The 26,825-nt window shown below is 35.0% G+C and overlaps 1 protein-coding gene and 1 long non-coding RNA gene across 2 annotated transcripts; both read right to left on the reverse strand.

Moving 5' to 3' along the window:
- Nucleotides 1–61: 61 nt before the first annotated feature.
- LOC113503564 (serine protease snake-like) lies at nt 62–2,321 on the reverse strand. Its single transcript, XM_026885594.1, has 7 exons — nt 2,279–2,321; nt 2,123–2,185; nt 1,955–2,034; nt 1,688–1,867; nt 1,353–1,575; nt 923–1,115; nt 62–547 (listed from the first exon to the last, which is right to left on the reverse strand). Exons 1-7 carry the CDS (start codon nt 2,319–2,321, stop codon nt 340–342), a joined length of 990 nt encoding a protein of 329 aa, XP_026741395.1. The 3' UTR covers nt 62–339.
- Nucleotides 2,322–2,757: 436 nt separating this feature from the next.
- On the reverse strand, nt 2,758–3,126 carry LOC113503495. Its single transcript, XR_003401451.1, has 3 exons — nt 3,102–3,126; nt 2,973–3,020; nt 2,758–2,793 (listed from the first exon to the last, which is right to left on the reverse strand). It is a non-coding gene; the product is annotated as an uncharacterized LOC113503495 (long non-coding RNA).
- Nucleotides 3,127–26,825: the final 23,699 nt, after the last annotated feature.

Consider the following 26,825-nt stretch of genomic DNA (forward strand, 5'->3'; position numbering starts at 1 on the left):
AACTTTGTAGTTCCGTTCGTGACCTTGCTACGTGAAAAGCTCATGAATAAAGGCCCGGCGATGTCCGAAATAAGTTGGAAACACAAAATATCTTCGTTAGTTAAGCCGTATATACTTTTAGAAAAGATAAGGAAAAAAACAACACGATAGCGTTTTTTTTTTATAAATCAGCACGTTGGTTTTCTTCTTTAAGTGGCAGGTCTTTTTTTCTGAAGTTTGAAAAACTTTTTGAGCAAATTGTTTAAATTTTTGTTTTAATTACAGTTTTGATTAGTTATCACACTCTCTTTTCCTATATTTCGCTGCGCCTGCTTCAATCTTAGGGCATCAACATTTTCTCTAAGAATTCGGCCATACGATGCCTTCAATCCAATCTACGAAACTTGATACTCTGGTATAAACTCCTGGGAACCCTGGTCTTCCGCAGCCAACACCAAATGACGTCACGCCGATGACGTAATGCATAGTGCCTTGGTTCAGAACGGGTAGCGGTATCTTCGCTTGAAGGGGGCCGCCGGAATCACCCTGGAGGGAAGAAAAAAAAGTACTTTAAAATTATCAGTTAGGGGATCCGGTTTTACTAGTAGACCAAGATAATATTCACCTTGCCGTTCATATATGGCATGTAACTTGCTCATGTTTCTAAAATCGGTAACAAGATAATACAAATTCTGTGAAAACATGTGCCTTTTAAAGAATCGTCTAAATCTTTTTGGTTAAACACTAAATTTGCCGACGAAGCATGGGTACCAGAATGCCCTCGTAAAAAGATATAAATACGTATTTTTGAATACATTATTATTTGAAAAAGCCTTTCTTTAGCCCCGGCCTTTCTTTTAATTTTTATAGGCTGGTAGTATTTTATTATTATAGGTACATCTTAGTTGACAAAGTTGATCTGTCTAACAATGAAGAGATTAGCTAGATGGAATCAATGAATGCATGACTTACTTGACAAGAATCAGCTCCCCCTTTTAACTTGCCAGCGCACAGCTGGTGATCCTTCAGACCGTGGAAGTTCCTGTTGAATGAGCTGTTCAGTAGCCTATCACACTCCTTCGAGTCTATGATGTCTACTGTAGCAGCTAGAAGCTCCGGCGATGTTGTTGTAGCACCTGTTTAAAGGAAAAATCAAATCAGGATACTTTATTTGAAAAAAAGCTATTATAGTCCTTTTTTTTATTATAGTATTTTTAGCTTCATTAAATAATCTCGAAACCATTTTTTGAAAATATTGATTTCAGCATCCATCTTTTATTAAATTTTTGGCCTATATATGGGCAAAATACTTATTACTCTCTATTCCGTCAGCTCTTGACATAATAATTTTTGATTTGATTAACATTATATACCTGAGTCTACAACACCCCAGCCGGTCACTTGTGCATCCTGTCCAAACAGAGTGATATTCTCTCTCGTCCACAAACAAGCAGGTTGGAGGTCTATCCTGAACGTCAGCTTTTGGCCCAACTCCATCAACGCAATATCGAAGTACTGTTTTGGTGATTTATAATTAGGATGACTTATAATTTTGATTATATCCGCATCGTATGGTTTGGTACTATCGTCACCGTCCTACATAAAACAAGCAAAAAAGACATTCGTTTTTAAAAAGAAACTCATTAAGCAATTTGATTCCAGATTTCCAGGAATACAAATTATTATCTATACTTTGAAAAGTCCTTACACTATCCAAAATGTTCTTATCTCCGAGCCTAACAATTTTGGGTGTGACGTCAGCAATTGTTGTGTCACGTCCTGATGCACGAGAGCAGTGAGCAGCGGTCAGCACAAAATTGTTGCTGATCAGCGTAGCGCCGCACATAAACTTCCACGTTCCAACAACCGCTTTCCACCCGATGGCGCCCTGGTAGTACAAATCAGAGAATAACTGAGTGTGTATTCCAGTAGATGGATAGTTCAAGAACCATTAACTTACATTTTTTGACCTTACCATATTTGGGAAGTCTCCAGAAAATGTAAAATGGCCTCCAATTATATAGGACGATATACCCCTGGATTTGAACTCCCTGCCTAAAAATGTATAAAAATAATTATAAATTTGCAGTCCTTGGTCAAGTTTTATTATTACCAGATATTTTCGAAGATATAAAAAACTTACATTCTTCCTGCATTTCTGCTTGGTCGTTTCGCATTTTTAACTGCCAAATATATTCGTAACATTCTGGACAGAAAGAAAACTTATTTGATGTTTTTAAGGATTGGGGGGAATATTATTGGTAAAACGTACACATATTTACATGTTCCTTTGACTTACTGACATCGCTGATTCTTCTACCAGGAGTCTTGAAATCCGGCATAGTTGGTACTTCGCGAGGTTTGCAAGGGTCGTATAACTGATCAGCCTTTACTCCGGACGAATGTTTTAAGACTTTTTGCTCTTTCTTCACTGTAGGCCATTTTTTTGGCCATGGTTTCGGAAATGTCCAAAAGGGAAAAGGCAGTCTGTTATGCTTGAGAAAATGATGGTGGGAAAACTTTACTCGCTTTTTAAATGGAATGAGAGGTGGGCCCATCTTGAGTTTACGAAGTGGCTGAAACAGTGCAATGCTGATGTACAATTGAAATGAGAAAAAAGTAAATAATTTCAGTAAAATAAACTCACAGTAACTTCTCCGTTTTCGCTACTCCAATACTTTTCACGACTGCTCTGCGAGATAAAAGTTCATTTTTTTATAATTACAATTGTCTTTCAAAAAGTAAATATCTTTAGCAATAACTTACAAGTGATTCATTTTCGTCTTCTCCACTCCAATTCCGCTCGTCACTGCCCTGTGAAAAATGAAGAGAATGAAGAAAATTGCACAAATGTGTTTATTTCATATCTGACACTATTTACATTGTAAGTTTTAAAAATGTTAAGCGCCTCATCATTCATCTGAATAAGATTGCTCTTTTGTACGCTAAGGATGAGACTAAAAACATATATAGTATTATCAAAAAAGACTCACGGTTTGTACATTTTCGTTTTCTCCACTCCAATTCCGCTCGTTGCTACCCTACGAGAAAAAAGCTATTCACCCCATGTAAATTATGGACATATACAAATAAATTATTTGAGCAAAAGTAAAACTACTTACAAATGAATTATTTTCATTTTCTCCGGTCCAAATCAATTTGTCTCTACCCTATTAAAAGATAAATTACATAAAAACTCTTAAATCAACTATATATTTCAAATTAAAACACTGATTGACCATTTACCTCAAGATCCTGCGGAAACATCGGTCCCCATTGAGCGGATACTACCACTGTAACGAAATTTACGAACACGTAAAAACGTAAAATTGTAATAAACAGTAAAAAAAAATCTAAGCTTACCCAAAAAGTGTGACAAGAAAACCAGACATACGCATTCCATATTTTTTTAGAACTCAACACAATATCCACGATTACACACAACACTTGAAGACATAGTTCGCAATTAAAAGGTTTATAATAATTAAACAAAACAATTCCCAACGTTCACTTATCATTATCTAAAGGGATATTAATTAGGGAAGCAATTAAGCAATATTAACAGAAATTAGCGTGGTATCAAACTTCAAAGGAACTAATATGTAAGACAATTATCTAATTACCACAGAACGGTGACCATCAGATGTTGCGGCTCTTTATAATAAGGTTAGAAGGAAGGAGAAAAAAGCTATAGCAACAATTTAAAATCTTATATCTGCTGTTTCATTAGGAAAAGCTGAAAGCTACATGTCAGTTATGTCATTATTAGTTAGTTTATGCCATACAAAAAGTGTTGTAGTGCTCTCACATAAATTGTGTAGACAAAATATGCTAAAACTATGCTAAACTGCTATTGATATTGCACGTCAGAAATAATAATAGTGTGAAAATATAAGGTAATCTGATCTAAGCTTCTTAAAAGCTAGCGCCAGCGCAGAAAATTGAAAGTTAATCCAATGCTTCTATTGGGTTTAACCTATCCTAGTTGGAGCATGTCGATTCCGGTTCAAAAGCTTTTTGAAAGGTAAAGTTTTAATGAAAAATATTACGAAACTTAGATGTAGCTTGGAAAATTATGAACGACAAATTCTCGGTATTGGTCAGAGTTTGCGTGAAAAACAGATTCGTGTGAGCAAGACGATATATTAAAAACACGATTTACAACACTGAAGGAGCCTGGGTGAAGGCACGAGCGACACAGCTCAGCTTTCCAGCAGACTGGGTAAGAGAAGCGACGTTCCCATGACAGCCAACGCTGGTAGAGTTTTCTCAGTTGACATTTTCAAGAAATCATCTGTTTTGTGACTTTTAAACCTTTTTTTTATTGATGGCAAAAGGCAGAGCATAAGAATCTGTTTAAATATGTTTACCTAATTCTTTAAATTGAAAAATATTATGTAAACTATCTCTGTTAGCGTCCTGTGAAACTAAAATATCTAAAAGTGGCACTAAAAGTGAAAATAACAAAAAGAAAAAAATGCAATAATATCAATCCCCTTTTGTACGGCGGGAACGATAAAAGCCGACTTTGGGTAATCCTCGTCACCTTTTCTATAACAGAAAGGTGACAATATCCTTCAATGTGCTTATGACAAAGGCGATTTCTTTCAGATAACTCTGTAAATACATTGTGCTATATTGTTGTAGTCACAATCCCATCTTACCAGATTTCGTGATTCCTCGACCAGTGATGTTGATCCCTGTATCATATTAGGCAATGTATCTCTGAGTTGAGAAGATCAGATCTGGAATAAAATGATACCTCTAGAGCAAGATTACGATGTCAAAGTGTTGTTAAGAAAATAGTGTGTTGTTTAATATGTTACACATAATTACATGTGAAATATGTATGAATAATGGAGGCCATAGGTATAAAATTTTTGAACCGTGCTCTTAGAATCAATACTGTAGTTTTAAAAGTGCCTGGAAAATGGCCTACATGAAAACATTTTGATTTTGTAATGTTATCATTAAAAGAATATTCAAATCAATGTGTTAACTATAAAGCACAAGCCTGCATGTCTAAGATGAATAAATATTAATAAGAAATACCAACAAGCAAAACGAATAATTTGTTACGATAAATTGTCTCAATTATGTGTTCGAGAAAAGAATTCAAATCCAGAACGAAACTAAATCCAAACCACGCGTGGACCGAACGTCAAAACTCAAAATAATTTCTAATGAAAATTATTTTATTAACATAAAATCACCAAGACTAATCAGTAACCACTAAAATGATTTAACCATCACACGTAAAATTACACGATTATTTAATGACATTACAGATATTAACGGTGACAGATAAGCCAAAAACATTCCCCGTCATCGCGGTGGCTCTTGTTAAATTTGTTTACGACTCATAAACTAAGTCTATCTCAATCAGTGTAATTGATCGTAAGACCATTGTTATAGGATCCCCTGAGCATACTAATTTTTATGATCAATTGGAGACATTGATTTCAGTCATTATTATCTAATTTTACGTTGGTGTTGCGAGGACTAGTTACATAAAGGATACCGCATTTTTTATATAATTTATGTTAAGTGTTCTGAATAGTATGTAAATATTTTATCCATATTTTGTTTAATCAGCCTTGTGGGCACACTCTTTTTGCAGTGTATATGTAGACTATTAGATTACTGTGTAAAAAGTCTATAGTTTTGTTTTGTTGATTCTACAGAAATATAAGTTGTACATAACTTAGTTAACAAGGGTGCTGCCGTTTATTTTCTTCTTATTGTTTGATATTTCAAGAAAGTGTCACTCCTTAATGTCATAGTAAATACATAGAACATATAATACATAGGATTTATTGTTACTTTGTATTAAAAAACTAACTGACATGCTTTTTAGACTTAAAGTCTAAAACAGACAAGGTCGAATTTGAACGTTTTATTTATTACCATCTTTAAACATAACAACCTCGGGTAATCTTCACCTAGGTCTACTTGAACATATCTAAGCCATCTATTTATTTATATAGTAAAGAATTTAGTGACAGATCACTAAAATAATACATCAACCTATAGAGAATTATATAGCAGGATCTTTTGATACCGGATATAAATCTCAGATGCCCAAACAAGTCGAGCGCGGGAGGAACCAAACCTGACTTTGATTTACCGACCCCACAACTAAAATACCATCCAATATCTGAGAAACGCTATAAAAAAACTCACTCACTTTTTGCTTGCCCATAAAAGCATCGGACATAAAATAGGGGTATGCACTGGACGCCAAGCGGCAGGGCTGTTTGCTACCACCACATCTTTAAGTCAAATTATCGCAGTGAGAAATAGAGACGCCGCTCTACGCTTTGTAGTGCGCCGTCCCGCTTCCACAGGTCACTTGTGTAAGTTTAAGACGTGGCAGGACGCCTGTAGGTTACTGCAAGCGACCCACAAGAATTATTCCTCAATCGCGACCCTAGCATGAATAATTTAAACGGACGTGGCACATCAAATATGGATTCCCGTTTTTCGCCTCTTGCGTTTCGTCCTTAACGTTTCTTACTTGAAACTTAAGACTTCCTTATTGGTCATATTATGTTGGTCACATTAAAAAAGGTGCCAATTATTTTTATTGAACATTACGGCTACATAGCATAAATCATGACTACTAACCCAGCAGGGAAAGCATTTTGAATATCCAATAATTACGAATTGATAATTCTCTATCTTTAGACTTTACTTATACTGGCTTAGCAGTTTAATCTTCAGAGTCAGAGAATTTAAGAAGCGATAACTAACTCCCACACTGCCCTACCTATTTACTACATTGATCTTTAAAATTTAAACTTCGTAGCCTATTTTTGGATGTAGCTCAGGATTATTCTATATTAAAATTAAGTACGTATTGCCGTATAAGTACCTATGTATTGACATCTTATTTCAGTATCCAGTAACATACAATACCAAAAACCTCACAAAGTTCGACACCAACTAAAGCAACACAGCAAGCTTGTATATAAAAAATATACTACAAATATAATATACAAAATCCAAAAAAATACAAGCATCAGTAAAATTCAATGTCCATATGAAGAACAAATATGTTTCGTCGTTCTATATTTGTGAAGAACGCAGTATGTCCGGGGTTTATTCGTTAGGACGTGGTCATATTGGGCAGAGCCGACAATTCGGACGAGGCCCGAAAGTGCCCCGCGCGCATGAAAACAAACGGCCGCTACGTGGCTCCGTCTGTGACAGTGAGGTACGAAACTATATTATGGAGTGGATGTGGTAAGTGTGAAAGTGTCAGTACACTTCATTTTGTCTTAACATTTATTTTCATTCAACTAATGAAAAACACCTCTTTTCATCCGATTACGTATGTTTTTGTTAAGACTTGTCTGGAGCAGGTGGTCGATAATTTCTTAGTAAGTGTTATGAGACTAAAAATATTTGAGTATTTTGTGATGCTAAATTTCAACTGTCTGACTGTTCATATGATATAGCTTGGTTAGAGAAGAATTGAATGATGAACAAGTTATCGTCTTTGCCTTTTGAGTAGTTAACCTTAACAATGAAAAATTAAACTTTGAAACATCAACATGTTCAAAGTTCAACTAAAAATTTAAGTAATTGACGTGGTCACGTAATTTACCACATCCAGGCCACCAGCCACAATCCGACATTCGTTCACAAGTAAGCAAGCACAGTTGATCTCACGCAAAGCCGACTTGTTTAGACCATTGCATGTGTAACTATCTATTTTATAACCCCACCTCATCTTGTATTCAAGGGACCCGACGAATTTTCCACAAAAATACATAGTAATGTGTGTATAGTTTAGCTAAATTCGTTTTATCTCTCTAATATAGTTATATTGGTATTTATGTTTTTTGTAGTGATGTTTTTTATTCGTAAATTAAGAGGAATTTTTCACTTCATCGGATTTCTTTAAAGACTTAAGTTATTATTACTGCCATGTGAGGTCGAGTCGACGATTGTGTACCTATAGTTTCATTAGAGGCTAGATAATTACCAATATTAAGCAAGGGCTTACCAATATTAAGCCCTTGCTTAATATTGGTAATTATCTAGCCTCTAAAAAGGAAATCTAGCGGCGTGGTCTAGGGACCACACCGCTAGATTTCCTTTTTAACCATATAGAAGGGAATCCGCCGAGATGCAAAGGCCTTTCCATTTTTAAACAAAAGACAGAGAGGTCTTTTGAATGGACAATTCTTCACACCTTCTCCGGGGTCGACGTCAACCTCGGTTAAAAAAAATAATTTCTCTTCAATAATTCCATTTCAACTTTATTTACATACATAAGTTAAGTACCAACAACCTTTTAAAGGCGGGATCATTTGAAATTATTTTAATTAATTAAATTCCATCAATGGACGTGGGATAAGCCCTATTAATTCCTTATCTTAGTCATTTGCAGTTTACCGCAGCAATGAGGAAAAAATATCGTGGGAATTGTAAAAATCCAATAAGGAAAATGTATCTGAAGGAACACCACATCTTAAAGAAATGTTTTGCAGATGTGCGAGCGAGACAGCGTTATAAGACGTAGAGCGACATCTCTTTTCCACAACAGGAATAATATTACTTTAAGAAATGGTGGTAGGCTTTCTGCGCGAGAGGATGTTATGTTTCAATCTGTTGCGACAACTACAGCGGCTTAGCGAGCTCCTTGGGTATAAGTAGGAGGGTATAACTTGAAAGATATAATACATATTTATAATGTTAGAATGAAAGTAATTATAAGAAAATGGGAGTGGGTGAGAGGTTATACACTGCCTTTGATATTTTTGTACTAATTTATATATTTAGATGCAACTTATAAAATTAAAAGATCTTTGTACCTCCAAACTAATTTGCAACATATTGCTAAGTGCTCTAGAAAGCTTCACCCTGGCAATTGAAAATGAAAAACATTCCGTTTAACGTGAATGTGAATAGTAATCATTTAAAAGACCTACTTTTCTAATTGCTGAAAGAGATAAATAAGAAACAAATAAAAGTAAATTCCTTTGTACGTCTATGAACAAAATGTAATAAGACCAATTTAATCGCCGCTTCAATTGAACTAAATTACAGGAAACTTCAATTTTATCTGTCCCCGTTTAAAGCCCGAGCTAATAATAGCCCCCCACCTGAAACTTCCTTATAGTCTAGCGAATAAGGTGGATAATGGTGTAACAAATAAAACTCTCTGACATTGGATCACAATGCGACTAAAACAATGAATCTGAAACTTCCGTAGCGGCGTCAGAATAAGTTTTTTCTAATTGGAATTCGATGAATTGGCCCTTTTCCGAGCTGAGCCCGATCGGGGTGCCGAAGTAATTAGTGACTTCGTTTTCTAATGAAATTCTAGGAATATAACGAATCTTTTACTTAGGATATAAAGAGTTGAAAATATCTCTTATTGCCTTCAATTTGCTGTATCTTGACGTAGCATATACATAGTATATATAACGATTCTCGATCACATGATGTTTGCGAATAAACGTAAAACAATCAATGATTTTTACCTATAAATACCGGCTAAAATATTATAAGTCTAAGATAAATATTTAATACAAATCTAAAAATAATTACTTATAAAAAATTCTCATCGCCTTTTTTCTCATGACAGATATAAATGTCTATTTATTCCACAGATTTTCTGTTCTGAAATAATGATTGCTTTCTTTCGTTTTTATTAAAGTAATGGTCGACACATTTCCTTCTCATTTGTTTACCAAAAACAATAGCATTATAAAGACAAAAGAATGCGTGTTCAAATGTGTTTAGAGAACGTATAAATGAAATAATTTTTCTACAGTAACAAGTGAATAGGGACAGTTATAGGCTGTTATTGGATATTTATTTGAGAAGGGAAACGAATACTAATAGGATTTTCGCGTATGCGGTGTACATACCTACATACAAGTGCTTTAATTATACAGTCGGAGATATTATGCATAAGAATCTGAACAACTTTCTTTAGTACTAAATGATGTATGAAATTGTTATAATTACTTTCGGGAGGAGCAATCATAATTATTTATTCAGTAACGGTTTACTGACTTGTATTTAAGTATCGGGATTGCCGGACTAGTTTCAGTCCCAACACTGTATCGTGCTGGGTGTAGGACCCAGCACTATACAGTTAACCATGAGCTGACGCATCGGCGAACTGTCAATCGAACTGACTGGCGCCTGCGCATCGTCAAGTAGATGTCGAAGACAAAACTACCTATTAATTGTTTCATAATTCTACCAGACTATTCTTAACAACAGGTTATTTCAATCTTAAGGGGTATCTTAAGTACGAAGAATTCTCAGAAAGTTCAAGACCAAAGACCGAACAGTTCTTGAAAAGTAAAGTAAAATTCTGTTTACTAGACATAAGTAGGTAGGTACTAAGCCATCCTACATGATTATCGTATCTATAGTTATCGTCAAACCATGCGGCTAGCAGCAAATAATCAAGCTCAAGCAGCATGATCACAACTAAACGGATTAACCCGTTTACAAGACAATCACATCAAACGTGACGTCATTGGTCAGGAACAGGCTAATGAAGCAGAACTGACCATTGTTTACCTACCAGGAGATATCTTATAGAAACTTTCGTAACGATGATGCATTATAAAATGTTGCCACAGTTTACTCATGCGTACATATTTATCGGGATTGTCCGACTTTCGGTTTCGGACCGGGAGTCCCTAATAAAAAGCTAACCTGACGTGGTACGGTTTTATTATAAGAGGGCCTTTTTCAAGCACCTTTACACCACACCACACCTTTACCACACTAATATTGATGACTCTAGTTGCTCCTGCCACCATCTATTGAAGTAAATATATTGCAGTTGTCAAAGAAGATGGGATAGGCTGTAGGCAGCTTCTCTCTTAACACTAATTTTAATACAAAGCGCATTTAGCAGAACACCACTACACCACCATTATATTACTAAAAAAATAATTATAATACAAATTAATAAACATAAAACAATTGTACAAGGTAACACAATATCTCTAGAACCAGGAGGTTCTAGAGATATTGTGTTACCTTATACATATAATAGCTTAATAGAATTATAAATAGTATCTAGTGTAGGAACACTAGATACTATTTATAATTCTATTAAGCGTCGAACAGGATTAATCGCTGTTGAGATTATCTGATTACAAAAAAGGCTAATAATATAATAATAGGAGTCATTAACATTTTCCCTCGGCAAAATGTCAAGCAATGTAAGTCAACACCTTCAAACAAAAGACTATGCATCCAAGCTAAAACACTACAGTATTTTACATAGCTGTAACATTCGTAGTATACAGGAATTAATATATTACGCAGCATACTGTAAACAGTGTCCCGCATCGGTGATCCAAGTAAAACCCAATCCACACAAGGGCTCCATTGAAGTATAACAAATATCAATATCGCACAGTGTAAACCTCATTACGAGCGGAGTGCTAGCAACATCCACACTGTGCCACCTGACAAATGTGTCAAGACTGCTCTAAGTGAACAACTTACAGCGGGTGATGGGTCAAGATTGCTGGCTATTGTTCATTTATTTTGAGTATATGAATGTCCGACTGCAGGTTGATAGGGTATTTAGTTGAGACAAGATACAACTACATATAGTATGTATTTAGTATTGCATTTTAAATTGCTTAATTACCGTAAACAGTTCAGTTGGTATTTTTGCCCCATGTAACCTTTAATCGGTCTTCGTAATTTCCCAGAAACTTTCATAGTTTTTAAAAAACAAAAGCAATATTTTTGTTTTTGATAATTCGACTGGACACGAAGAAATGTAATCTATTCCGTAGATGACCCTACTAATTAAGTGGTTAACGAAAAATGTCATGAATAAATTTATTTCTTTATAAAATTTTAAATTACATTTCTACCCGCTCTATCGGGTAACACAGGCCAAGAGTTACACGTTACGGTTGCAAGTTTAGCTTCAACTGCGAATACCTTAGTAATACAGCCACATAACAGTGTTTTGAATGCAACAAATACATTCACATAGGTTCACCAAACTGTTGGAAAAATATTCGCGAATAAATTCTAAATGGCAAATTCTGTCGAGTTTATATTTCACGTGTGACAAAAGAATAACAAATAAGGGGTATTGTTTTTATGCAGTTAGATATTTTTATTTATTGTTTTAGTTATTTTTTTTTAAATATCGGTTGTTATTGACTTTTTGTGGAATCAAATTTAACATAGTATTATCACCTAAACAAAGAAAAACTGTATAAAAAATGCTAGTCACATTTTATTTTATGTACACCTAAAAATAAAAACTGGAATAAAATTCTAAAACACTGACACGGAAACCATAGATCGTAAAAATAGGCAGCCAAAAAATAATCCGTTATTGTCCTGTTCGCACGGAGCCCATTGTCACCCTACCCACGTTGATTTGCATTACAACCGCTTGTTCAGGAAAATGCACACGAAATTCCAGGAATTTGTGGACACTACGCACATTCGTACAATTAACGTTATGCATAAACAGTATTTATATGATACCGCATAAAGGTATTGTTTATACCCCAACTATTACTTGGTTATGTATTTTCTATGCTGAAATATTAAATGAACTAAATTCAGGTATGAAATTCATTGTAATTTTCAAACATTAGTAAGAAATACAAGATATATTTGTACTGAAAGTTCTTCACAACTGCAAAATGTTATGGGTGGTGGGTTTGTTTAAAAAACAGATGCAATAAATGCCCAAAATACCATGCAAAGAGGTTTTAGTTTAAAACTCAATATCACCTACCTACCTCCTTGCTAAGAGTGGTGTTATTGGATGTATTTCCTCCTACATCTGCAAATAATTACATTTGTGTACTAGGGCCCCATGAAAACGGAGAGTACACAAAAACTATTCGCTACACGTCGAACGGAGCGAGGCAGGTCTTATTCAAATACGGTAAAAGCCCCGCCGTATATATTTACCCAGTATTTACCTACACTCCGATGCCATTAGACCACGTAACGGGATCGAGTCGGGAACGAATAAGGAGCAATTTACGCCTATTGCGAGCCTCTCTTGTGAACCACGGAATTGCAATTTAAATTTTTTCTCTTCTGGGATTTGGGGGTTCTGAAGACGTTTGAGATTGAAGCTGGAATCTATTTAAGGCTTAATAGTTGTTGTTATTTAAGTAAACAAATCTGCAATTGTTAAACTAAACACGTAAGGCTAACAACACAGTATCAAATGATTAGATTATCAGATTTTTTGTTTCCTACCTTATCATTTACTAGAAGAAACCACGAATCTTTTTCATAGATGGTAACTCTAATAAGGAATCAATAAATAATCTTCCGTATCTATATAAATACATCACCAACACTAAACTTAATTACAGTCTACAATTAACTAAACACTATTTGCAAGTAAACATTCGACAGGCGATTTGCTTTGACAAAATCAACCACGAATCGCAAGTCACTTAATCAGCCCGTTGATACTTCAGCCGAAACTAAGTTACGCAAGTCAGCCCGGATAAGTCTGAGCCATACGTTAGCGTGTTGGGCCAATATTGGTGGCACATGTTTAGACGCTATAAGTTCTTGACGGCAGGATATGCTCAATAAACTGTCATTCAGGTACTTCTGAGGCGTTATATAGGAAATTAAATTGTAATTTAACTGTCGAATGTATAGTTTGTGTTGCTGTTGTTACTTAATCGATTCTGAATCGAGATATGTCTAATAGATAGACTATTTACCTACTCAGAATCTATATAGCTAATATTGTAAACCTCTTTATTCAAATTCAACGAACGAGGTTGCCTCCAGACAGTATAAAGTCGCCTGCAATTTATTAAATCAAGCAACAACAGCATCCATTAAGCTCTATTCTAGATTAATTTTATGTAAATCGACCAATATAATGCTCCAAAGCCAATGTTACTTGAGATTACATCCAATATTGGTTCAAATCTTTGCTGAAGTCTGCACGGAGCATTACGTAGAGCGCGGTAATTTCGCGGCACCGCCATTTTGCGGGACGCCTAATTGCAAAGCTGTCATGACGACGACACAGGCCCGCATTCCCGCGCTCACAAGATTTACACTGAATGCCTGAATACCTCCCTGTGTCTTAGAAACCTAAACGCCTCTAAACACTGTAATGGATGACACATGACTGACGTGAATGACGGAATGTAATTTCAAGGTGTCCCTTATTTTGCTTTGTTTTCAATAAATATTTTAGGTTAACTTTAATGTTAAGAGGTTTGAAATAGGTAAGTTTCTTCCAGATATTGCTTGAACTTAATAAAATAGTAATTCCATTAGTTTTATAGTAGCAGATAGTATATTCAAATGAATTTTTAGCACGATCATCAAATTTAGACGAATAAAGCCAATCTTAGAGCGAGCGTGCGAATTCCAATCCAGAAAATACGATAGTAAAATTGTGAGTGCATATGCAATAAGCATATTTATTACAGAATTGTCTGACATATTCCGAAGCGTTTTCAATTGGAATTCAATCTGGGTAATGCGTAACACTTGGATCATATTGAAAAATATTTTGCTCAACAAGTTGACTCGGAAACGAATGAGAATGCAGATATGGATGAAATTCTCTTTTGAAAATGCATTGGGCGCTTGTCAAACAGATCTGGGGTAAGAGTAGTTACTTAGTGTAATATCTACCACGTGCAAGTTGAAATATTTCAAATTGAGTTTTAGTTGTCACAATGCACAAAAGGAATTGATACATCGAAATTGTTTTTAAAAGTGTCAACGCTACTGTTATATACAGAAACTTTTATTAAAAAATTGGTGATTAATATTGTTTTTGTTTCTAATCTGTAGCTACCCAATCCACCCAACCTCATCCAAAAGAACGTTGCAGTAAAACCAACAACACTAATTGAATACAGTCGCCCCAAATGATTATTGTACCGACCGACGTAAAAACAACTAATAAGTACCAGGACACCATAAACGGAAAGAACTGTTAACTAACAAACATGTTTGTCCAAATTCTGTGATTATTATTTTCCTAGTAGCACGATAAGGATGACGTATGTTTATATGACAAATTGACGAAAATACGATAATTTCGTGCGTACTGTCATAAAAACGACGATTGTTTTTTATAAAAAGTGGTAATCTAGAGCTACAAATTATCAACATCAGCCATCAATAGAGATAACTAATCGGTAAACAAAAACTATTGAAATAATTCCGGAAAAATCTTTTGTTTCCGTTGAATTGCGGCAAAATATATACAGGTGAGGCATTTGTCACCAAAACAAAAGCTATATACAGCCTTGTACCAGGAGTACATAAACTGTGTCTATCACACACAGCCCTATATATTTCCCGTTCGTTATTATAGCACATTTCAGTTAGTTGAGCGTCCCTGGCGGAAGGAAGTGGCAAACGAGCGCCTTCGCTTCCGCTGTTCTTTCAGCAATTGCAACTAAAGTTTTGTGTCAAACGTAATTACTCTATTGCCTTTTCTGACGCTTTCAGACCTATTTGGAATTGTGTTACGTCTCTTTGTAGTCGCGTTTTGTAAAGAATCCTTTTAGTTGGGCGACTCTCAATTTGGACTATACATGTATATAGTAGTATAGAGATGTCTTCTGTCTGAAAGATGCAAGTATATGTCTAAGGCACGATGAATTGTGGGTCCCGGCTGTTATTTATAACATCTTTGACAGTCGGGACATGTAGTCAGAAGCTGGAAAGTCTGACTTAAGGGTATCGTGTTAAACAGGCTTAAGGAGGTCAGATATACAGTCCCTCTTTTTACAACACTGGTACTTAGCTGCAGCTGGGTAAACTGGAAGCCGACCCAATCATAGTTAAAAATAACTAGGTTGATGAATGTATGGTTTATTATTATTATACTTTTGTATACCTGGTGATATGTTTCTTTTTTTTAATTGTTCACTTATAAGTTGTCTAGAAGTTTTTTTTTTCTCCGTCCCCTTGTCCACATTGCAGTATACTGAGCACCTTCAAACGACATTATTAGACAGAATAAGTTTAATACTACATATTTATTGACATCATACACAGCTTCTAAAATGCATCATATTTGAACACTGTCATAAATTCTTAAGCTCTAAACTTTATTAGGTCCCTGACTTCATCTTTATGTGCAGTTACGTGTAATATTTTAAAAATTCTCGTTTCAATAACCTTCGTGTTGTATATGCAAATGTGAGATAATTTACGAGTATTTTTAATGTGCCTTTACGTTAATATTCCTTTAGTACATGCAAGGCGGTCTTAAGAGAGTAGGATCTACATGAGATAGGTGTAAGATTGTTACTGCGTCCATAGTTCGAAAAGTACTATATTTTATTTTAATGTTTCCTATTATTAGCATAGTCACGCCAAGTTGGAAGACAGAATGTGTAAACTTTTCCTTAAGTAGATATTTTTGAGGAGAATGTCTTTTAATATCACATTATCAACCTTATTATAACCTATTCAAACATCGTTTTTTATATCAAATACAAAAATACACTTTCCTTAATAGGAACCAACAAACGAAAATACATTTTACGAGGGAAATATTTAAATTACTTAAAGTTTCTGAGAAAAATGATTTTGTATATTGTTGGCGAACTTCCAATATCCCGATCCGATAGTCAAATGTAATAGGTTTACTTTACAAAAAACACATTACAGATGGAAATAAAAACGTTAGTTTAAGCGACCGTTAAAACTTTGTCTAGTCGTTCTAAGAAAAACATTTTGAGGAAATTTAAAAACTTGTTATGCAGAAGTATGCATAAGTACTCGACATTGGTTACATTCTATGTATGGAAGACGTCGGTAACAGTTATGTTCGTTTTACAGACATAACCATTTTATTTTCCCAGCAAAATCTGAAATGCAACTGTAATAAAAAAAGAGCAGCCTACATTCCTACGTTAGAAACAGCAATTTGCCTAGTCTTTACAAAATTTTCTTTAGTCATTATATATTTCTGAATAATGTCTCAAAAAAATTGTTTTTATACCAACAAAACTCTACTTATGTAATAGATAATACTTAAACTATTTTTAGAGTAACTCTTAATTAATAACAACAAACTTTGGGGTCACAGTCGCTTGAAATTTGTTCAATGGAATGTGACCCTACTGCGGGCCTATAATTCACGGGAACACTGTTTAACCCTTAATTTAGATACAATTTCACCTGACTGTGTTTAAGGAAATACACAATATGCTATATCTTAAAGCAAAGTCGTCAACTACAAAGATTGATGTAATAGTTTTGTATCTTAATTTTATTAAATATCTTTTTTATTAGTCGTAAACGACATTTTGAGTGAGGCCAGTAAATAATTCAAAACTTGTTTAGCTTTTTTTTAGCTTTTGGCTATTCTTAGTAACTTATAACTTAATAACTTATGAGCTGTATAATCTGTCGATTTGATCAAACATTTGAAACAAAAACGTCAAGGCTGCAGTTCCAGACAGTTTTATCGCGTCGCCTACAAAGAGGTGCTCATACATTTTACCAGAGCACCAGCAGTTGCAGCGGTCTATAACGATTCCACGACATCGGCATAATGCGGAAAACAAAGGAAAGTTTGTCTTACATGCGTGCCCGAGTACCAGGATAGCAGTGGTTGCGAGAAGTTAGATGCAAAATTGTTAAAGTTGTAATTAATATGACATAGTATTGCCGCATAAACTTATATAAATTTGGTATGAATGTGAATGCCGAGTGCAGACCTCGCTTCCATACTTGCGTTGCAAATATAATTAATATCAATTTACTTAATAGTATTTTCTGCTGTTAAAATATTTTGCTTTTAACATCGAGTTTACTAGTAAAAATGTTACAAATGTCATGAGCAAACCGCTGGTAAGGGTTACCTTGCGATTGTGTTTAAATAATAAATGTTTGGTGAGTACATGAGTCTAAGTTTTGGTCGTTAAACCCCGGTCATCCGAGCTGACTACGTGACGTTTGGGGACTTAAATTATGTGCATGATATCTGACGGGGTGACACGACACGTGTATATTGTATATTGATCACACATTGGTTACTAAGGCTTCATAAATATGCCAATACGAATCACTGCCGTAAAACTTCGACATTACATTTTCAGATTTTACAATTGGCGTTTTATTAGTTGACGAAAATTGGAAAATTCCGTTGAAAACTTAAGATTAGTTAGTATGTTCAGACATGGTTCAGACTAACTTCAGACGCTCAGTTATATATTATGCAATGGAACCTAAAGTTTATAAGTCAAATTCGAAAGTCTGGGAATGTTCTAGCCAATTTTCCTTACAGTTTAAGTTGGTTACAGTTTTTTTCTGATCGACTTAAGACCAATTAAGACAATAAATTCGATATTTGTAAAATAAATAACGAATTCTTTCAAAGAGTTCGTGGTAATTTGTGGGACAGCATGGAAATGTAAAAAATAATAATTTACAGATGTAAATGTTTAGAATGATCCCCGTTAAGTTCACAGAAAATTCAAATTCAAAAATGTATTACGTAAACAGTACAGTATAGAAACTGGCTTAGAAGTTAAGTATGCATGGTTGATCAGAATACAGCTATAGGCGGTCAATATTAGCTTCATCGAAAAAAAAACTGCACGCGATTGACGGATCACTGAAGCGAATTCATTTGTCAGTAGCGCTCAACATTTTTCCGATAACCAAGCAATCAGGCGTATTAACTTTGAAAGGAAATCCCTCCATGCATTGTAAATTATTTTCAATTTAAACGAAGTTTTATTCATCGGAATTTTTCATTTTGGTCGCTTCGGTGTTAATACACAGTGGCTTTTGATTTGATCTCCGTGCCTTTGTAGATTACGATATCGAATCGAGATTTTAATCGGATTTAATATTGTTTTAATTAATTTTTGAAGAATAATAATGTAAATTAGCTCAACCATCATATAGTGCCCTTATCCAACTTATACAGAGAACTGTTTTCATCTTACTTTAGTAACCAGGCGGCCAGGGTTTCATAACCTAACCTTGTAGTTCACATTAAACTAAGTAGTTATTAATCTGGACTAATCGAGGCAGTTATTAAACGAAATCGATTTAAAACTAAAAAGCTCACACTTCACCCAATCCCAAATAAGGTCTCACTACCAAAAATACCTAAACGTTCGACCCTCAAGAAATAAAAAATAGAAACACATTTGGTCAGTATTGGGCCGATACACATGGATAAATCGTTCGCCGTGACGCGAATCACCAATCAGGAGATAAAAGTCGGGATCACGAGGAAACAGGCTCCTTATGCCGCGAGGTGTATTGTGTTGCGTAACACGTAACTACTTATACGGATCGCAGGAAGGCGAGGAGGCCGAGAAGTGTAAATTAATAAATTGTACTTTAGTTAACTAATGGTGAACTTGTGGTGAAACTTCAATTTAATTCATCGTCGGTAAGTTTCTGCTTCGTATACCTTTTGCCTAGGCTTTGCGTAGGCCTTTTGCCCCCTGGTTAATATAAACGAGCATTCCTTATCTCTTTCCTTCAAAAGCTCTTCAGCAAAAGAAACTATTGTAAGTACACTTTTTATTATTTTACACTTCCCTAAAATTTATAAAATTAAACTAATCTGTAAAAAAACCTAATCCCTGCTACATGGTTTGATCCATAAATTTGCTTGACTAAAAGTTTAACAAATGAATGGCCAGTTTATATTTAAGTGTTGATAAGGCCTTCAGAAGTCGTAGGACACTTTAAACTTATCAAAGAACAGCTGTGAAGTGCTCCATACTTGTAAATTACACGACATTTCTGTAGCAAGTCTTCAGTGAGGACCGGCGGGTCCCAGCGGTCGCAATTAAAAGTTACCTTCTAAAACACCAGCCAGTTAATAGGAACTGAGTAAAAACTATAGTTAGATTGGCGAATCTAACTTTGTTTGGTAACGTTAATCAACGGACGCCATAGAGAGGCTGGAAGCGGTAGGTTTTATGACAGCTACGACTTCTTTTTTCACTAAATAGTTCGTATTTTTATTGATAGTATATAATTATGGAAGAGAAAGGGCTCTTTGCAAGGATTAAGTTATATTAGAATATTAACTTTTTAATTTCGGGGCGCTATCCAAAGCTGAGCATATCATTTACTTCATTTCTGCCAGGGATCTCCTATTACCTCGCTTTCATATATTGGTGTCGTACACTGCTTTTATTTGTCGGAAAATTAAGTAATAATAAAACATAATAATATATGTGTTCTATAGAAAACCATGTTCGTTTTTTAAACATCATGCTCATGGTTAATGCACACATGATCACTGCAGTTTTTTCTCCACAGTAGCGCTTCCATTGAATCTTAAGTCGTAATCACAAAGTAGAAACTTAAGCTCATCTCAGAAGTTGTGACGTCACGCCGAGTCTTATCGACGAGCTGTAATTAACGATAGTGTAGCATTTTTACATAGTCATCTACGTCTTAAATAACAAACAAAATTATGAGACACACTTGCATAGTGGCATGTATGACTAAATTTACCAAAAATATACCGCAAATCGATCTTAAACACGCATAAAAACGTATAATTGAATGGAAGCTATGTTTTTAATTAAAAATAAGAATAATCTTTTGGTAATATACGAGTATGTCTTTGAGTTAATTAGGAGGAACTGCCAATACCACAACCAAAACTGCTGCAGTTATAGAAGAGAGACACAAATACGATTGAACACACACTTTTGACGATATCTTGTTGCTTTAGTTCCTCAATTCATAAGTAATTAAAACTAATTTATTTTCAAAACCTAAAACGAAAGATTTGGTTTCAAATATTATTTTTTTCTGGAAATTTGGCAGACGTTAGACATAGTAATGACTCCAGTTGCGCGGTTCTGAATCATTACGTACTGAAACTGAAAACGTAGAATGTTTTCAGTTTTAAAAGGAAGTCATTGTAAGTAGGTACTTATTACATATATACATTTCTCGATGGTGTGAGATACGACGCCCCTTGCGACACGTTAGGTTGTGCCCACCAATTCTCCCCATAGGAATTGCGAATTAAGGGGAAGGCGTCTTCAATTGAATTTAAAATTTAAATGCGGCGATTTGATAATATTTTGCGGGCTCAAGTAACACGATGTGGGGGTTGAGCTGATATTTATACGATGGTCTTTTGGTGAGTTGAAAATTATTTTCTTTCGTTATTTCGTATTGGATTAAGATGTAATTGAGCCGATTTCTTATCAACGATTTTTAAAGATGACTTTTTCATTGCAAAACGATTAAACAAGCATTTGTTAAATTAATAATACAGTGCACCAATCGTCTACCTCTATCTTTCTTGTCTAAGAAAGATTTCGCTATTTACGAAATGACGGCCATTAAACCCTTACACTGTGTGTGTTTAATTTGATGACTCTGATATGATTCTATGGAAACAATAAAGAATACTCAATTACCCTATTATATCATAATTTTTTGCCAAGTTCGGTAAAAGCACAGCAGAAAGGTATAAACACTAAGTAACTGCATAAACGTAATGATACTGACCTTATTTCCAGTCCATAGATCTTACTGAAGTACGTCTCTATAATGAGCTTTCGAAGAGAACTCAAAGCGTCAAAGTTGCCTTAACCGAGCCACAATATGTGACACGTTCACACAAATGAAGGCCCCAGGAGGAGCTGTCGCCACTGATTCGTGACGTCACACATTTAATTGAGAACCACATGACACGCGTCAATACTTAATGGGGTTCGTTTCCTTCTTCTTGTATTTTGTTGGAACACACGTTACTGACAGATGATAAGAATCTAAAGGGTACGGAGCGAGGTTGGAAAGTTTTGCGTGGTTTTTGGTTGCTTGCTGCTGTAATCAAAACGGATATTACGCTATAACAACTATTGTGACTACAGTTGGCTTTATTAGATGAACAAAGTGTCAATAAATTGTAAAATGCTATTTAAATACGCTTATAAGGTATAGAATTCAGCAATCTTCATAATATGAAATTCTAAATTTGTCGTTTAAAAAAAATCCGAGTTCCTCATAAAATATCGGGTCACACGATACAACAAAACCTAAAACTCATCACTATACAAAACTAATCATCAAATAAAAAAATGTAACTAACAAATGTCATCTCCTAATTATTATTTCTTGGTCAAAAAGTTCTGTGCAAGTCACATTCATGAAGCAAGTAAATCCAAAAGACTTAAAACAATAAAATCCTTTAAACAAACCAGTCGACAAGCGTCACCGCTCACAATTAAAATGCGGCAAACATAAAATCTGATTACACGTACACTTGAAGGACAAAAATCTACGCGAAGATAACTTCTCAAGCAGAAGTTGTCGGCGAAACGTAAACACAATTTATGGGCAGAACATAGACTGGGGTACAGCGGGTTTAAGTTTTAATTCGAAAATAATTAAGCCCGCTTCTACAATTGATACGGGATCAGAGAAGATAGGTACTCATTCGTATCCAATTCTTGTTGACGTATAATGATTGACTTTGTAATGTGTGCTAAGGATGCCGGCTGTGTATGAAATAAAAATATTTTCGTATTTGTGCCAAACGTGATCACAAGGTCTGGTCTTGACGACAGTTAATACGGTTACACTTAAACTAGGGTAGTTCAAAAGGCCTATCATAAAGGATTTTATAAAGTTAACTAGCTTTAACATTCGTCAGTTTTCGGCGAAGTAGCAAATTGCCATCTACATTCTTTCTTTCAAAAATTTATACATTATGTCTAAGCTATCACCTTACCGAATACTGCTAAGATTTTTTGAGTGGTACGTAACTCACCCTCACTGCGCACTTGTACAAGCAAGACGTCCACATGAATAATATCCATAATTGCATTTATAAGACTGACCTCAGCACTCCATACGGGTGTCAGACAAGTAAACATCTAAGTGTAAGTGTTGAGTTCCTGAACTGACATTGCTGTATTTATTTAATTAAATGTGTTGTATGCTATACAAATGTTAGCTTAGTACATTTAGCATTCGCATAACGTGCAAATAGGTCAGGGTCAACATTGTAGCTGTTCCGTACTTGTTGTGCTATGAATTCGCTGTAAATTGGTCTATTGTTTCTTAATGACTTTTCATGTGAAATTCTTTTTTGCAACTCCACTTTTCACAATAAATAAAACAAAGCATAAGTAGTAGGTATAGATCGCAAATAGTGTCAATAATTTAATATATATGTCTATTCAATTGTGTTCATGTGACAATATAAATAAGTTCATAAAAATATAGCCAAAAATCAAAGGACGCGATAAGCTTCTACTAAATTAAAAATGCTCTTACTTATATCTGAGTCGCTCTCCGCTAATTCGGACAAAAAGCCAGCACCTTATTCAATGACGTCAACGAAAAACACAAAGCTGTTTATATTTTAACAAATAAAACGCTTATTACACTAGACAAGACAATTCTGCTGATAACTAAATAGACCTGGAAGAGGCGACTGGGGCCCACTTTATTTTTTAAATCACCCCAGCGTGAAATCTTAGCGTAAAGCAAGGGGCAATGTAATTACTGGAGGACTCTGGATTTTTTGGCTGTTGAACGTATTTAATTATTTTTCCGTGTCAGATAACGCTTTGCTCCGATTGTATTTTTTATTTTTTAAGGTAAAATAATGTTAGTGCCTGTTTTGAGGCGTAATAAGTAGGTATGTAATATAGATTCGACTTTTTTGTCTTTACTACTATCTCACAGCTGTATACAAAAAGGACACTTAGGGTTCTAAAATGACGATTCATCTGTACATTCCACTTGACGATGACCAAGATAGCATGACAGCTAGGGGTATCATGTTGCTGGGACTGTGCTCTTTTTCTTTTATGCCAATGTAAAACTCTCACAAAATTGATTAGGTATTTTCCCCAATTTTATTTTTGTGTATCGGGTGTTTTGTGGCTTAAAATGTACGCGTCATCAAGAAATCACGAATACTCTCGCTTTAAGTCCAACATAATGCCATTTCACAATTACCCTTCAGCGGTACATTACAAAGCGAAAAACTCTTCATTCCTATTAAAAGTTTAATTTATTTTAAACACCACACTGCTCCTTAAACATTTAAAAGACTAACTTGAATTGCGTTTTTAAAAACTTTACTTAAGTTGCACGAGAAAAAGTTTCGGTTTATTTTTAAAGGAAACTATGTTTTAATCTTTTCTATGCAAGCCTTTGTTGTACTTTTCTTCAACGTTGTTGTATACAATGAAAACTAAACAAAGATTTCGAAGCTTCAGTACGTACAGTAGCAAATATTTTGCGATATTAACGTGAACTCTATTCATTGGAATAAACTCGGTTTACGAGTTGAGTCGCGCGGTCGACCACAAAAGAGTTGAAACGACGGGGAAATAAAATTTAAACAATCAACGGAAAATTATACATCAAACCGAAACTACTTTCATTTAACTTTTGTTGCTTATGTAAGTCGCTGATCTTCGTACAGTTTACTGCTGCAGGTACTTTGGACTTATGTTTTTTTCTGCTGAAAGACAACGACTTTTCTTCTTATTTATTGTAAATGGCAAATGCTGTAATATATTTCTGCAATAAATACATGAATGATTGAACACAGAATTAGTTTCCATACCAATACAGTGTTCTGTGCACACATAAGTAGTCTTCACATACTCAAAATCAAACCACTCACTTTTCAATACCAAAGACTTGAGTTTATTTTAATTCGTCTACAAGCTACGGAGGGTAATACTAATAAGAATTGAACTATTTTAATTATTTTACCTCGCAGACCAATTACGGCAGTATAGGCTTTACAATTAAATAAAGTACCAGGAAAACAGAATGAACCAGGAGGTTAATCTCGCCCACGCTTACTCAACCGTTACGCGCCTTATGATTGAGTTACTCAAGTCAGCCAGAGGTAATATAAGTATAACATGGGTCTAACATAAATAACAAGAACACCTTTATCAAATAACCACTGCGCAACCAGTAGAGTAATATTCCTCCGGTTCATTAACTAATTTATTCTTGAGAAAGTCCCGGTTATCCGGGAGTAGTCTGCAAGAAACAAAACTAATGGCGTCGGCAACACGAGAGCCCAGACTTGTCGCGGGGGAGCGTGCTACAAGATGACGTCGCAGCGGGTGCTGGAGCAGAAGCGGGATTAAAGGAACACCTTTAACAAAGGTCAGATTAGAAAAATATACTTTGAGCATGCATGCATTGAATTTGAGCTTACTAACAGTGGATTGCAGACATTAACTCAAAATCTAAGTTTCTAGAAAATTGATCTATGGAAACGGTTCTTTGACCATGGTATAGGTATAAATATAGAAAATGTAGAGTTTAATGCGGAAGATGACAGAAAAAATGCCCTGCTCGATTAATCTGATAAAAATTCTAGAATTACCTACTAAAATATTTGTATAGCAGAGAAAACATTTACAAACTTTTCACAAATGTGACCTCGCCTTTAAGGAACCTCTACATCAGGGTTCCGACAACGAAGGTTATAATGATGATTAATGTTTAGCAAAAATCAGTACATACGCTAACTCTGAACTACTTACACCGCGTAATAATTTATGGACGGAAGCTGGGCCGGGGACGCGGCAATTAGCCGGCGCGTAACGAACCCTTGAAATAAATATCATTTGGTGATTAATGCGAGCGGTCTGATAAATATGTTGTTATTATTCAACGGGACTCGCGTATCGTATCGAAGTTCCATGATAATGCATGATATAGGTGATTGGACTATGCATAGCTGTTAGCTAATTAATAATTTTACGATAATGACAGCACTTAAAGGAATTAAATTGGTCTACATTTAATATTTTACTTTAAACTTATTGTTGATCTTATGTTTGATCAGGCTGTATTGATTCTTTTATTTGATAGCTGTCTTAACTACAGTACAACTACGGTAAAAAAGATACAGTAAAATCATATATCTCTGTTCTGTTTAAAAAATGTATTCAAATTGAATGGAAGATGGTACTGTTTTACAATTTTCTGAATTTCCTATTCAAAAACAAGCAAAGCAAGCGAAATTTTAAATTCTTCGATCTACGACTTTCGTAGGAACAAAGTCGTTATTTTCTCGAAGATATGTTGCACTACTGTAACTTGGCTTACACCCAGTTCCTGATAACGCCGGCTAGGGTTACTCCCGCTTCTCTGATATGCCAACGAGATTTTGATTGCTTCGTACGCGAAAATAATGGCATACGAGAGCTCCCTACTTAACTGTTGAAGAAGACTTTTGTGAAAATCGTACCTACGTTAGACAATACCTCTCCTTGGAGGTATCATGTATGAACGTATTTTAAACCTGGGATTGTGGACAGCCTGCTTTTTTCTAAGCTATAAGCTTATGAATCGACTGAATTAACGAATCTAATCTGAAGAAGTTTACTAGTTTAGACCTTGTACAGATGACGATAGAACATATCGTTCAGTTACTTGTTGCACTACCTAATCCTGTGACGGAAGATTACTTTCCACGCATCAGATGATTTTCTGCCCGTGAGAAATTAACGTTTCGCCTTTATTAGTGTTAGTTAGAGTCATACGACTCTCAATTATTCAATTGAAATAATTAACTATCTATAAAAAACTACTTCAATATAAAAAAATCTAACTTAAAGGTTACTCAACTTACGTATATCGATAGGTAAATATACTTAGGCAGTACCATCAACTGAATCAATTTTTGTAGAGTCCTGATTTCCACAAGTTCCCGAAAGTATCGTGGCTCGCTGCCAACGTCCATGTTAGTTCTGCCTTTAAAATGCATCCCCATTAGGCCCGGCGGCCCTCGACGAGTCTTCAGATCCCGCCAAGCGTATAAACTAAGCCAGTTTGCTTTACGAAGATTTTCACTACAACTAGAAAACTGT

The sequence above is a fragment of the Trichoplusia ni genome, chromosome 19 (genome assembly GCF_003590095.1).
Source record: "Trichoplusia ni isolate ovarian cell line Hi5 chromosome 19, tn1, whole genome shotgun sequence".
NCBI lineage: Eukaryota > Metazoa > Arthropoda > Insecta > Lepidoptera > Noctuidae > Trichoplusia > Trichoplusia ni.